The sequence below is a fragment of the Esox lucius genome, chromosome 13, assembly GCF_011004845.1.
Source record: "Esox lucius isolate fEsoLuc1 chromosome 13, fEsoLuc1.pri, whole genome shotgun sequence".
NCBI lineage: Eukaryota > Metazoa > Chordata > Actinopteri > Esociformes > Esocidae > Esox > Esox lucius.
Genome location: NC_047581.1, coordinates 33,313,418 through 33,327,919, shown reverse-complemented (window position 1 = coordinate 33,327,919; position 14,502 = coordinate 33,313,418). Strand labels below are relative to the sequence as shown.

The window sequence follows — 14,502 nt, the reverse complement described above, 5'->3', positions numbered from 1 at the left end:
TGTGTCCCTCACATCACAATGTTAACGTTGGCCGAATGAACTAGTGTAGCTACCACGCCTAGCTAACTATGACTTTAGCTTGGTAATATATATGAATATAACATTACAGCAGTCTGTACTGTAATGAGTTCTGTCAGAAGTATAACTGAACAAATCATGACCACTTAAGATAATGAGGGGTGTATTAGCTAGCTAGCTAGCTAGCTATGATTTACCTTCAGACATCAAGGGTTGCAGGGGGCTGCAGACCAGTTTGGTGCCAGTTCACATGCAGTTCAACAACGCGTGAATACAATACTACAGGTGCGCTAAGGGACAAGCTAGCATATATGAAACATCGGTCTCGTTACACCTACAGAGGTGACCAAGACCGCAACTCTGGAGATCGAGATACAGACCAAGGCTACCGAGGCTACATCTCTGCTGGGTACAGATCTTACAACTAACAGTCTTTCCGTTCTGAGATTGTTATTGTCTGATGGCTACTGTAAGAAAACCCTCAGAGAAATGCCATGATACTGTGCAAATCCCCTGTGACATAAACAGCCAATAATACAGCGGGGTGCTGCAGTACCCCCCCTCCCCTCCACACTCCGCCAGTCTCAGAAAAGACTACTAGACCCTCCGTAGGGAGCGTGCCATGCAGAAACCCGAGTTGGTAGGTATCAGTTATGCCCGCTACATGTCTCTGACACCCACTTTCTTTCACTCTCCTATTTACTGCTTGTCGTTTGGACTGTTAAATGTACTTGCATTTGACTAATTTTTTGTCATTTAGCTAACACTCTAATCAAGAGCAGTTGGGGCATTCACCTTAACGGCGCCACACACAGGATTCCTGTGGAGGACCCGTGAATCACAACAACATTGTGCCAGGTTCAAATGCAGCCGTCCAGATTGCAATCTGTCAACATCAAGAAATTAACTCTGACTTTTAATGGTGGCTTCCAGGATTTCTGGGACATTTAATCTGGCCTGACAAAACCTCATGTTTATCTGAGAGCCGTCCCGCTGACAGCTAGGAACATCTAATCCCAGTATGAGGTACCATTTAAGTCAACACACGGCTAATCAACTGACAACAGATGTGAAAACGGCATTAATGCTTTAACAATGTGTGTGGTTGTCAATGTATCGGTTGTGGTTGTCTGTGGGCCTTCAAAATAAGGCTTGATTTCTAGTGGACAAACATTAAATCGTCATTGCGAGTGTTATGCCATCAACACCATGGCAGCTTTTCCACTGAGGTGAAAAGGCAACAAGAAATAATGCTTAGTCCAAATCATCATCACCACAAACTTCATTTCCAAATGGAACGTAGGCACATCAACTGATTTGCAAGTCCATAAATGAAACTAGATATTAATCGACAGTATGCTACGTCCATCCAAGCGGTCCTTCAGTGTAATCTGTATTACCAGGACTGCACGTGTTCCTGGAGTTTGTTTTGTTTGTTTTCATAACACTAATATTATGCCTGCTCATTGTGTTATTGAGAACTTGAACTTGCGGCTCTGTGGCAGGGTCGCCGACAGCCCCAGTGTCCGTGAAGGAATGCTGACAATGTCAGTCCAGACTGCCGAGTAAGAAGCCCTGGCAGTGCGGCGTGGTCCAGGCTGTTGCTGGGGGTATCCGGTTGCCCCATGGCATACATAGACCAAGTGCGGACAAAACGGACACCCACACAAGGGTCTCTGCAGCTGTCTACCTCTTCCCTAATGTGTTTTTCTCACGCTTTGCCGCGGCGACCGAGACAGCGGAGGACTACGGAGTCGTAGAGATTCAGTGTGTTTGGACCCGTTTCACTCTCACTGTTAGATGTCATCGGCTGAAATTCTCAGTACTTGCGAGTGTATTCAGCGACTGACGGTGACTCGGATTCTGGTCTTTGTCTGCGCCTCACTGGCATGCACATGGTACTGTGCAGTGGGCTTCTGCCCTTCCTCCTGTGCTGTGCTGGTCCACTTGTGAAGGTAAACAGTTTGTCCTTGGCAAAGTCGTTGGTAATCCCTCCCTGAGGACCTGTCAGATGTGACGTCTGTTGCAGTAACAACACAGGTCGTGTCTTTGGAGAGGGTGTTGGAGTAAAAAGCCTTGAAACTGGAATGAGCCAGTTCCCTCTATGTTGTTGATGCCGATGAAGAGCAGAGGACACACATCCCTTTAAGATGGGTCGGGAACATTACGGCCTTGATGTCTAACAATAACACAGAGCAGAAACATAATGTCAGATATGAGTAGCCAACTAGTTTTAAAGGAGAGTGAAAGTTCAGGACATGGAAAAGAACATGCTTGCTAAAATTTAATTTAACCGCTAGTCTCCTTTGTAATTAGCTCAGACTGCACGCGGTCTTCTAAGCTGGATCTCACTGGAGTTACTTGTCTTAACTATGATCAGTGCATCATAATGTAATCAACAAGATCATTTGCTCCAAGTGTATAAGACGAAGGCAATATAATCTATTTCTATCAGAGATGGAGCCTCGGTCTTGCGGTCTCTGTCTCGAGACCACATAGACGTGGTCTTAGTCTCCAGGGTTTGGGTCTTGGTCTCCAGGGTTTGGGTCTTGGTCTGTATCTCGATCTCCAGTGTTGCGGTCTTGGTCACCTCTGTATAACAAGACCGATGTTTCATACAGGCTAGCTAGTCCCTTTGCGCACCTGTAGTACTGTATTCACGCCTTTTCTACCATGCGTTGTTGAACTGCATGTGAACTGGCACCAAACTGGTCTGCAGCCGTCTGCAACCTTTGATGTCTGCAGGTAAATCATAGCTAGCTAATACGCACCTCATTATCTTAAGTGGTCATGATTTGTTCAGTTATACTTCTGACAGAACTCATTACTGTACAGACTGCTGTAATATTATATTCATATATATTACCAAGCTAAAGGCGTGGTAGTTACACTAGCTCATTTGGCCAACTTTAACATTGTGATGTGATGGACACAAAACTTTTAATTGTGGCCTGAAACTTTACAGTATATGAAAATTCAGTTTCCAGTTTTGACAAGTACCCACAGCCATTGATTTCAATACTAAGGGTATCCAGAACAAACCTGACTGAGCAAAGTTAATGTTAGCCAGTAATTAACTACCTAGCCAGTTAGCTAAGGTGTTCGCTAGCTAGCTAAGCACAGCAGTGTGAAAATAAGCTATAACGTATGGATGTGTCGTTCACATAGCTTTTTTGTCTTATTTCAGTCCATGTAAACTAATTTCAACCTAATAATTTCTGTTATAATCAGTGAAGTAATTTAATCTAGTAACGTATGTTTACTTCTATAAAACAATGTTATGCTTTGGCCTACAAAAAAGATAATGTATTTTCTCTTTGTTTTATGTTTGGGAAACATTGGACAGTCTTGGTCTTGTTTTTTTGTGTTCAAAGTGGTCTTGGTCCTGAAATTCAACACTACTGTTGTTGCTCCTTGGGGTTTAAGGCTGGTTGTTTTTGTAAAACTGTTGTTGTAAAAAGGGCTTTATAAATACATTTGATTGATTGTAATGGTCTTGACCCACTGGGACTTGGTCTGGGTTTCCAGGGTTGTGGTCTTGACTCCATTTCTGATTTCTATATAGTCCCCATGAGGCTTAGGGTAAGGGGTCCCAATGAGGACTTCAATTGACTAGGAAACAACATAAATATAAAAATAACATAGCATTGCAACAAAAATCCACCCAGGCCAAAGTATTGTTAGGGTTCAACTGTGACAAACTTTAAACAATAGTGTTGACATTTCCTTCTCAAACATAATTCCTTTTAACCAATTCATGGTTGGAGGGAACAAACATCCTGTTGCGTTCAAGAAATCTCTCAGTTTTCCAGGAAAGACACAGAGACATGTACCCCAGTCATATTGAACACTGGATGATCTCAAGCTTTCAAACGTAATTTCATGGTGAACTTGGTGTGATATTGATTCTTATAGATTATGCACATACGACATATTGATTCTTATAGATTATGCATGTACAACATATAGAAATCTGTTTGTTTAGAAAAACTGTAATTCGTAAAGTTCTGTATCTAAATGTTTGTTAATGTTTCTCAGACAAATGTTTTGGTAGACAGATATTGATTCAGGAAAGCCTCATTGGATATTATTGCCTCGATTGCAATTTGAATCACCTCAAACTCTCTATTGGCCAAACTCTCCATCCACAAGTCCTGTAGTTTCCTCCATTAAAACCTGTAGAGCCACAGCTGGTGCCAGCGGTCCTTCACCTGGGCTCTGTGTAGGAACATGTATCTACAGTAGCAGACTGGTTATGTAACAGTGATGATGATGCAGTTAGGCCCCTCCCACGGTTGTCCTGGAGATGCCCGGTCACAGGCCGCCACGTAGCATGGGTTTGGGGTACCCGGGATTAGTCGGTGAGAAGAAAAAGCTGAGTCCTGTTTAGCATCAGCACTAGGTAGTCAGCACGACGATCCCCTCAAATAAACCCACCCTCCTTTATCTGGGTCACAAAGGGTCAGCCTGACACAAAGAGCTAGACCCACAAGGCCAGGCTAGGGGGCAGGGCCAGGGGGCATGGCCCGGGGGTGAGGAACAAAGGGAAACAAAAGAGCTAGGTCAACGCTGAGCTGGCCGCTGAGTCATCATATCGGAATGGAACAGAGACACAATTCAGGTAAGATGTGTGTGGAACGATTACCTGGCACTTTTTTTCACGAATATGGTTCATGTGTATTCCAAAGTGCAGAACATGTTTTTAAATCTGAACCTCAGAACAGATATAGGTTTTTATGAATCTTGGTTTGTACAGCATGCTACATTTTCAGTTACCGACGGAGGACTGAGTGAAAGCAAAAGCCTCGTCTGAGGCTAGTGCATTTTTCATTACACTGAATGACCCTAGAATGATTGTCTACACAAAACGTTGCTGACGTAATGAAATAGATTTTTGGTATTACAGTGATGGGTTTGTTACGTCACAGATGTTGGCACATTACACATAGACTGTGTAGTTCTCATCCATGCCAACCACCTCAGGCCTTTCAAAACACAGCATCCTATTTGAAATACTAATGAATAAATCTAAGCAACTGTTAGAAATTATCTGGATCGACTTCTCTTTCTTGATTTTGTTAATTAAAAAGTCAGTTGGAGTAAAGTTCAAACAGCAATAGAAACAGCCATCTGTTTTACTAATTGTTTGATTGCTGAGCACTTATTATCAGTGCCTGATTAGAAGGAATTATGCAAGACAAAATCCAGTTTGTTCTGATCAACATGGTCAAATGTTTTCACGACATTCACTGTGATTCAGTAAATCCTGTTGAATGTTCTGTGTTTCTGCACTGCTGTAGCTGTGCTGGGTGTCAGCGGTTGTTCCTAGAGATGGGTCTCAGCAACCTCTGTCATACTGTACCAGTCCAACATAAGTTACCTATGAACTTTGACCTTCACAGGGTCCATGACCCCTGGAGCCCCGTCACAAGGCAACGTCAATCAGTAAGTACATTCAGCGTCTCTGGTATCCCTGGCTTCCAGTACCTCGGTAGCATCTGACCCTCGACCCCTCAAAAGATGCCAGATAAACCGCAGCGATGGTCTCTCTAGATTGAGAAATATAGCCCACTACATGTCAGTGGCACAACTACATTTAAATTAGGACTTAACCCAAGGCCCATTATAACGTAGAGCTTTATATTGAAAATGCTTGGGTCAAGGGAACATTCAGGAGAGGTCGTGTTGCCAGTTGTCCCTTACCGCTTTATAGCACCTTGGATTGAACTCCAGAGTAAAACTCTGCAGAGCACCATTAAATGGTTATTGAAATGTAGTCCTGGTGTTGGCATTGACAGCAATTGTCCTCACATATCAATCGTGCAATGTGTAACACTTCAGCAATACAGACCAAATAGGGATGGATCACACGCATTGATAAACTCTTCTCCAGTGAGAACAATTACAAAAAATATTGGTTTCAAGTTAAACAGTATATCCACAATTGTTAAACAAAAATTAAACCACGTACATCTGAATAAAGCATTCTGCAAGTATTAGTATTTCCAATTAACTTTGGAAATGTTTTAATATATATACTTTACTTAACTCAGTGATTTTTTTTTTTTACAAAACCACCTCCACTCTCTCCGGCCAATTGTAGCCCTAAGCGGATGCAACTGGCATCGAAATTGATGATGCGTGCTCCTCCACGCTCAATATGTACTGTTCAGATGGTTATCCTTATGCTGTGTATTATAAGAAGTGAAGTGCAAGTTTTAGAAACAGCCAGCAGGCGTGCTGTGGCACGGCTTTCTGGAGCCCAGGCCATGCGTGTGCAGTAACCAGTGTTTCTGTTCAAATGAACCACTGCTGTACTTCCCTTGATGCTGAGCCAATGAACTTTATTCAGACAAGGGTTAGTCGAGTGAGGCGAACTACAATTGATGCCTGATGTTTACATTTGAGCAGACACTCTTATACAGAACAAGTTAGTTTTGAGGGCACAATTTTTATTGAACCGTTAACCTCCACCAACTGATGCACATGGACAAGAAGACAATGCAAATGTTACATATATTTGAACAAAAGTTTATTAAACTCAAAAGAACCAGATCATTGATAAAATCTATAGGATGATCATGATCAAAACTGTAAAGAGAAACTAGACATACAAATAGTGAATAATACAAATTCAAATGAGTAATATTGCACTTAAATTCTAAAACATCTTTCGATCAACTCTCCCATTTTTAACATTTTGATCCCTCACTTCAGTAAGTCAGGAATTTAGCTTAACACAGGAGTACACTAGGGCCCAAACAATGGACTGTAGATTCGACCAACCTGAAACAAATAAGCTTATTTCATTTCTCTTTTAGCTTGATACAGATTCCCCAAGATAAAAAAAACAAACAAACAAAAATGTTAGTGAGAAGAGGGATCTCTCAGTCTACTCAACTCAGTTAATTCGTTCTCAGTCGGGGAGAGGGGGTTGCTGATCCACAGCTGTTTCCTGAAGCTGAGAGATGAACTTAACTAAACAGGGTTTTCTGACTGGATAAGAAACTATCAATGCCCAAGTACATAAACTAGCCCAGTCTTTACTAAACGCACAGTCAAATAGGCTTGTAACAGGGATCGGCAACTCTTTCTTTTTACACTTTAAATAACTTTTTTTTCTTTCTTCCCTTTTTGTCCCTTTGAAAAGCATTAATGGACCAATGATACATACAGACATACAAACGAAATGGAGCAGAAAGAGCAAGGTTGTAAATGATTTGGACACTCGGTAATTAGGTTAGTTCTGTGTCAAGGCCACTGAGATAAGATCACTTTAAATTGTAGTTTGTCGGTCCCTGCAAGGAGCATTCTTATAGTTGCTAGACAGATCTTAAGAGTACAAACACACACACTAATGTATCAACTAATTGGATCCGTAAACTTTCCAGAAAAAAAAAAAAGATTTAAAAATCGTAGAAGATTAAATTATACATTAATGTCCAACAACATTGCTTGACTACATCACAAAATGTGATTACCAGACTTTTTCCAGACCTACACCATTAATGCTATTTTTTCCTCCCATTTTATTTTTTATGGTCAAAAAGTGACTCATGTTCAAGATGCAAAATCTCCGCTCTTGCTGGTATAGGTGTTGAATGAGTTTTAAAACCAATGTATTGCTCATTTCAACCAAACACTACTTGTTCTGGCCAGTTTGATTGGAGCTTTAGCAACTTCCAACAATTCAAGGCAGGTTTTCCATCGACCCTATTCTTAGAAGCAGATCATACCATGTAGTCTCTTTTTTTCATGTATGATTCTAACATTTCAGGCTTCACTGGTCTGGAAAATAAAGCAGTTGGTGAATGAAGTCGGCAACTTCAGCAAGGACAAAAAGGGAATGTCGTTCGTTTTCAAAAGCTGCCTTGCTGCTCTGTGTATTTGTCTTCTCTCTTGTTTTGGTAATATCCTTTTTTTTAAGAAAATAAATCCTCCTTTTACTATATCAAACAGTGCAATTAAAACAAAACATTACTTTTTTTTTTTTTTTACTTTTTTTTTTCAACCGTTTGGCAAGTGAGAAGATCACCTGAGACAGTGCTTTTTTAGGCAGTATGTAAGCTTGTGTTGCTCTGTACTGGGAGTTGAGGAACTGCAGACATTCAATGTGGGAATTTGAATGTGTCACTCTTACAGACACTGGCCTGCGGCTCCCCTTCTCCAGAACGAAGCGCAACATAAACACAAAGCAAACAATGATTGGCTTGAAGGCATTCTATGTATGGAACTAAATCAAAAGACTTAACATATCAAAGAGAACCAGGAAAAAGTAAGCGACACTTAAATCCAAACTAAGGAAAAAGAGAGTGCGGCTTCTTTCAGGTCCAGTCTACACAACAAGGAAATGTAATTAGAAAAATAATTACATTAACAAAAGCTAAAACAAGGTCAGTGCATTGTTTGTCCTTTTCAGTCTCTAAGTTCTCTGCGTTGTTCAAAGTTGTGTGGACAAGGAGTCTAGGAGATAAGCCTGCAGTCTCATTAGTCCATCATATTACTACACTTAAAAAGAAAAAAGAAAGTGTAACTGTTTTTTTTCTTCTTTAAACAGAGCCACACAACTCAAGCAAAGAATAACGTGCAAAAATCCCAAATGAGACCAAAGGAGGCCTGGATATAAAGCCAGCTCCAGATCTATTGGAGGAGGCCAGACTTCACTCAGTCGTTTACTGCTGCTGAGCTCATCATACAGTGGTGGTCATGTTGTGTTCTCTTCCCGTTTTCTTTTTATCTGCTCGGGTCTCGACATGATTCGTTCTGCTCCATGGGAGAGCCGTGTCCACATGTGCCGGAATTGCAGAAGAAAGCAGGTGGTTAAGAGCTGTAGGCAGACGAGGCCCTGGCGAGTTTTCACTCTCTCCACCAGGGGCGTCTTTGTTACGGGGGTTTTCTGTTCTCACAGGTCAGGGGTGTGTTCGTACAGCCGTCCCTCGGCAAGGCAGGCAGGCTGCCAAGAAGCATTTCCCGTGCTGACTTCCCAGGCCTCTCTCTAGGAGTGGACAGGGCTACGTTCACCGGGGGCACTTGCCCTTGTTGGGTTGTTTGTTTTCTCTCGACTTCGACGGCGGAGTGCAAAAGCTGTCGCCGGATGGGGGGGGGGAGAAATAAACAAAAACAGCGCCGATTTGAAACGCCCAAAACATCTCTGGGCGGGTTCAGAGTTTCCTTCAGCGCGATGGACAGGTGTCAGATCTCTGTTCCTCTGTCCGGCTGGCTTGATCAGGATTAGGATCAACCTGGGGGAAGAAGAGGAAACACGGTAAATACTGGAACAGGACCTCCTGGAGGTCGACCGGCCGCAGTGCGTAAAAGCATTGTGCTCAGGCAAACGGTGTCTCGTCGTTTTACCACACGTACCTCGGAGTAGAGTGGGGGCGGCTGGAATCGGAACTCCTGGATATAGGCAAACAGTGGTCCCTCCAACTCATCCCTGGCCGTCGTCACCTCCAGGCGCTGCCTCTGCTCCTCGGTCACGATCTCCGCGTAGCTGGGCGGTGCTTCGGGGCGCTCCGGCAGGGCCATGCCCAGCCAACTCATGGTCATGCTACACTGGCTGCTGACACTGGAGGTGCGGCTGCCGAAGGTGTGCAGCGGGATGGTGCCGATGACCAGCGGCAGGTTCAGAGACAGGTTCATGGCCCCGGGGATGTCCACGTACACCTGGAGAGCAGCGCCACGGAGGGGTTAGAAACACGGGACCACCTTCGCCGGAAACCACACCCATGTGGGTACCACGTTGCTACAATCATTCCGTATACGGGTCGGTCACGGGACATTCTTTCTAATGCAAGGAAAAGCCTGAAGCAGTCTGTGGAAAGGGTATAGAGGTCATAACCACCTCTGAGACAGGTGTTACCGTGTAAAGACTTATTCTAGAGACTGATCCTCTTAACTACGTGTGGAGAAAAACACCTGGTACAAGGACAATGTCTTGGCCAAAGCTCCCTAAGTCACACAGTGGGAAACATTGAGCACTTCCTAGGAAGATAAGAAGCCTACAAAAGTAAGCCCAGTACCAACATGCATTATAGGGACGCATATGTAATAGTAACTTCTTATTTCACATCAGATTGTACTACATACTGATGTATGGATTCACCTCATCATGTAAAAATTGGTTGAGAGGTTTTTTTTTTGGCCACATGCTTGAGACTGAGAGGGATGTAGCGACACTCACCATGAGAGAATACTCCACTCGGATTATGCTGCAATCCAAGATAGAAGGAGAGACGGGAGGGATCTTCAGCATTTTGCCACTCCATGTCTCAGTCTTGCCCGAGGACAGCGACTCCCCTCGGAGGTTGGCAACCAACTGTTTGACCTCCTTCATTTTCCCTTTGGCGTAGAAGGTCTGGGTTTGGTAAATGGCTGCCTTTGGCACGACCATGCGCGAGGAGCAGTTCTCGATCTCTGCAAAGATCTGAATTGACTCTCCTGCGAAGATATTATAGAGGATTTAATTGAGATTTCTCCAAACACAAAACAGCAGTCGGGCAGCCATTAATATACAGGAGTGACAAATCACTAATCAATTAGAGTGACAGAGTCTGGATGTACCTACCTGGGGTATATCCCTTCCGTTCTATTTTGGCACTTAAGGAGATTGGGCCTGAGGTGCAGAACCAGCAGCATAAAGTCTTCTCTTTCGTGCCTGCCAGGGGCGACTGGAAGGGACATGGAGAAACAGTGCAATGTAAGTGCTTGAGAATCAATCGTCTTTTTTCCTCTCCCCAATCATCCCCCAGGGTTCTCTGGTCCCCAGCGGAAACGTCACCCCTCAGCTAACCTGACAGCACTCACGACAGCACCCCAGGCACGTTGTTCAGAAACACGAGGGAAGCCTGTTTTTTTATTGATCTTCCCAGTGTTATTGATCAAGTAGCGGTCACAGGCTTACGTGGAACATATCAAAGAATGTTGTCCTCCACTGTCCTTTCCCACAATCATTGAGTCCTCTTTAAGTCCTGAATTATAAGTCTTCAGTATTCCACCCGTCTCTCTGATAAGGAAATAATCTCTTATGTATGGCCTAACCTGTCACATGACTTCAGGGGTCAGTTAGTCAAACAAAACTACAGCACTTCTGCAACCACAATGACACAGACAGCCATCGCCGTAAACAGATTACAACAAATTCCAGGTAAAGGCCATAAGTGCTGGTATTGGCTAATTCTTTCTGTAACCCAGGCAACACTTCCCCTTGAAAATAAGTCATACTTAGGAACCTGAAAAGATCAGAGGCAACTAGGAAGTGCCCACCAGCTATGACACGGAATATACATATTGTATGGGAGGATCAGTAATCTCACCAGGAGCAAGGGAGTGTTGATGTCGATGTGTTCGAAGACCGTGAACTCTTTCTTGGTCTTCATGGGCAGAAGCCATGGCCTGTGTAGCTCAGCCTTTACCCAGTAACGCACACTGCCGTGTTTCCCTTCAAACGAGGTAGCCAAAGGTCTGCAAAGTAAAAGAGGGCCCAGAGAAAGACGGGGACACACAGACACACACAAAGAGGTCATTCTGGAGGAACATAAAGCCAGCCTCTAGCACAATATTTAACTATGGATAGACATAGGGGTATTAAATGGAAATAGTTTTTCTTAATCTGTATTTCAATAGGTCAAATGGAGACACTCACGTCTGTGGAAGCTCAAGACTGAATGCATACTCGTGTCTTCCTGAATGGATAGTGGTGAGGCCTTCTTCGCAATTGTCATCATCTGAAAACACAGAGGCACAATATTCCAACACATGTATACTATACCTGGGACGTATGCTGTTAGAATGTCACCTATTAACGAATTGCAACAGCTATAATGGATTTTTACCAAACAATAACCCCCCAACATAGAGCACAGTATAACTTCTGAATTGTTATTAGTGGAATCTGGAGCGCCGTATAAGAAAAATGAATTGTAAAATTATGATCGCTGCTGGAAACAGCATTTAATTAAACACTGTATAGAGACACGGCTTTATAGTATTGAACCAGAACCCTTTAACGACACTGTCAGTAGGCAAAACGAACATTACAGAGGCTATTGTTTTTATAATTACACAGAAATGTGACTCCATCGGAATTTTAAATGAAACAAATTATTTCGTAAATTATGCAATTCTCGTTTCGTAGTTGGGGAAAGGACGAGGTTGGTGTTAATTACGAACGATATGATCTGTAAGAAATAAATATCGATACGTTTTCTGGTGTGTGTCATAAGAAAGCAACGCGATAACTGGAGCGCTGTTTCTGCCAGCTCAGCACTCCCTTCAAGCCTTTGCAGCGGCGGAGCCGTGGTAAACAACTGCCGATCTGTCACTCAAAAGCAGACTCGAGCAGGAGAAGACCGGCCTAAACCGGAGTGAGCAGCTTCCCCAAGCCGGCTCTCTCATTACGTATTCGCTGTGCGGCACTGAGTCACTGACTCAACCCAACTTGCTGGCTATCAGGGACAGCCCCCTCAAGACCTGACGCGTGTACTGCAGCATGGAACAACGATATGTAATTTAACCCACTCTATTACCCGTGAGAAAGACTGTAACAGACAGAAAAGAGGAACAAACACCGCTAATAAGAGGGCAAACAACGAAGCAATTGTATTAATTAAACCTTTATTAAGAGCCACTGATACCCACAAACAGCATACATTATTAAAAAAAAAAAAAAAATCAAACCATCTTCAACAATTAATATAAAAAAACATTAGCAACATACATACATCATTCCCAATACAGAGACAGATCAAATACATTATTTTCCCCATCAAGAGAGATAACAGACGTTAACGTCTTGAAATTGAATCATGCATATTTACAGCCAATAACAAGGAACGTGATGTAGCCTAATAAAATGCTTTGTGACATGCATTTCAACTCCACATTCAAGAAGTTCAATTCTCAGGTTGACCTTTCTATAAATTTTGCTGAATGATTAGCAACAGGTTAACAACCCTATTTCAGTGATGTGTAACAGGAACGTTAAAACTTCCAAGCATACGTGTAATACCCGTAAATTAGATAGTGTTGTCCCTTCAAGTGCAGGACTTGGACATCATTGATTTGATGTCAGAATATTGTATACAGCAACCTTCAATAATACAGGTGCACTAACCATAAAATAGGGACCAATACATTAACGCAATATTATAAATTGAACTAATGCTGTATTTTTCCGGGGGGGTGATGCCACTAATTCACATTGTGCTGAAAGGTAAGAATACAAAGTTGCACGCTTTTCTGTCACTTTCTGCAAATGCATTAGGTCATTGGAAAACACATCAGCACCTCAACCAATCAACGATGAGAATCCCAGTCCCTTCACCACCCCACACATCCAGTTTCTGAACAGGATTGAACCGCTTTGAACAATGGTTCGAAACTTAAGAAAAGCTACTCGCTTGAATCTGAAATTATCGTTCGCTAACAACTACATTTAGAAAAATCTGTATGTTTACGGAGTCTGCAATATACCTTCGTATGCCGTGTTTTAGAAAACATTGTCATTCATAATTGTTATTTAGACTAACGTGATGGAAGGATAGAGACGACTGTCATGCAGCCCAGACAAAGTTGATAGCTAACACAAATTGAATCGTCTTTAACCTATGATCGAATACGCCTATATGATTAATAAAGTGGCAGAGCGATTACATTTAACATATCTTAAATCTTTTAATTGAAGAATAGTCTTCTGTAGTGTAGTGTCTCAATGAGAACATGAACTCAGACAAGGACGTGGGCTACCCATGGTCATGTAATAAACGAAACAAATATATAAAAACACATTGTAGTTGGTTCGCATATCGTAACCTTTTCCGTTATAGCCTATATTCTTTTCATTTAGTTATTAGCCAGTCAGTAACGTATATGCAAGACAACACAACAGCATCCTCTCAGGAACCTTAAGACCCACTACGACCACATCGATAATATCAGAAATAAAACTGATTTCGTTATCTACAAGTAAAGTGTAGATCTTATCTTACCTCTTTCATGTCCAATTAGGATGTCTGTGTGGTTTAGATATTCCACTTCTTCTGTGTAATTTTGCGTGTAGGCAGTGTTGGATCCCGCATTTCGCGATTCAGTCCAACGAACTTTTGCAAATCCTTTTGCGTAAATTTGAAGAGATTTCACCCGAATTTCTCCGGTGACTTCGATGATGACCCTCCCTGAGACGGAGTCCCCGCTTGCAAAAACGGGGACATTGCTTTCATTGTGACAGTCGTAGCTTATGATGAAGCTCTTTACCTTTCCTAGCACCATGGTTGAAAAATATGTAGCTACAAATAAAAGTCTATGAAAAATAATCTCATAAGAAAAATGCAGTATTCTAACACTGATCACTATTTTTGCCCTGCAAAAGCAGCTGGCATGATCAGTGCTTTCTTTGACAACAATTCATTGAGTTTAGGCTTAATAACAGCAGTGGATGCTGTCATCGTCCGCCGTCTGCGCGTTGGTCTCTGGTCAAAGACAAGG

The 14,502-nt window shown here is 42.6% G+C and overlaps 1 protein-coding gene across 1 annotated transcript; it reads right to left on the bottom strand.

Moving 5' to 3' along the window:
- Positions 1-6,528: 6,528 nt before the first annotated feature.
- On the bottom strand, positions 6,529-14,502 carry arrdc3a (arrestin domain containing 3a). The gene is made up of 7 exons (XM_010877101.4): positions 14,007-14,502; positions 11,663-11,744; positions 11,334-11,481; positions 10,586-10,688; positions 10,202-10,458; positions 9,382-9,684; positions 6,529-9,260 (listed from the first exon to the last, which is right to left on the bottom strand). The coding sequence occupies exons 1-7, from the start codon at positions 14,284-14,286 to the stop codon at positions 9,192-9,194; spliced, it is 1,242 nt and encodes a 413-aa protein (XP_010875403.1). The 5' UTR covers positions 14,287-14,502; the 3' UTR covers positions 6,529-9,191.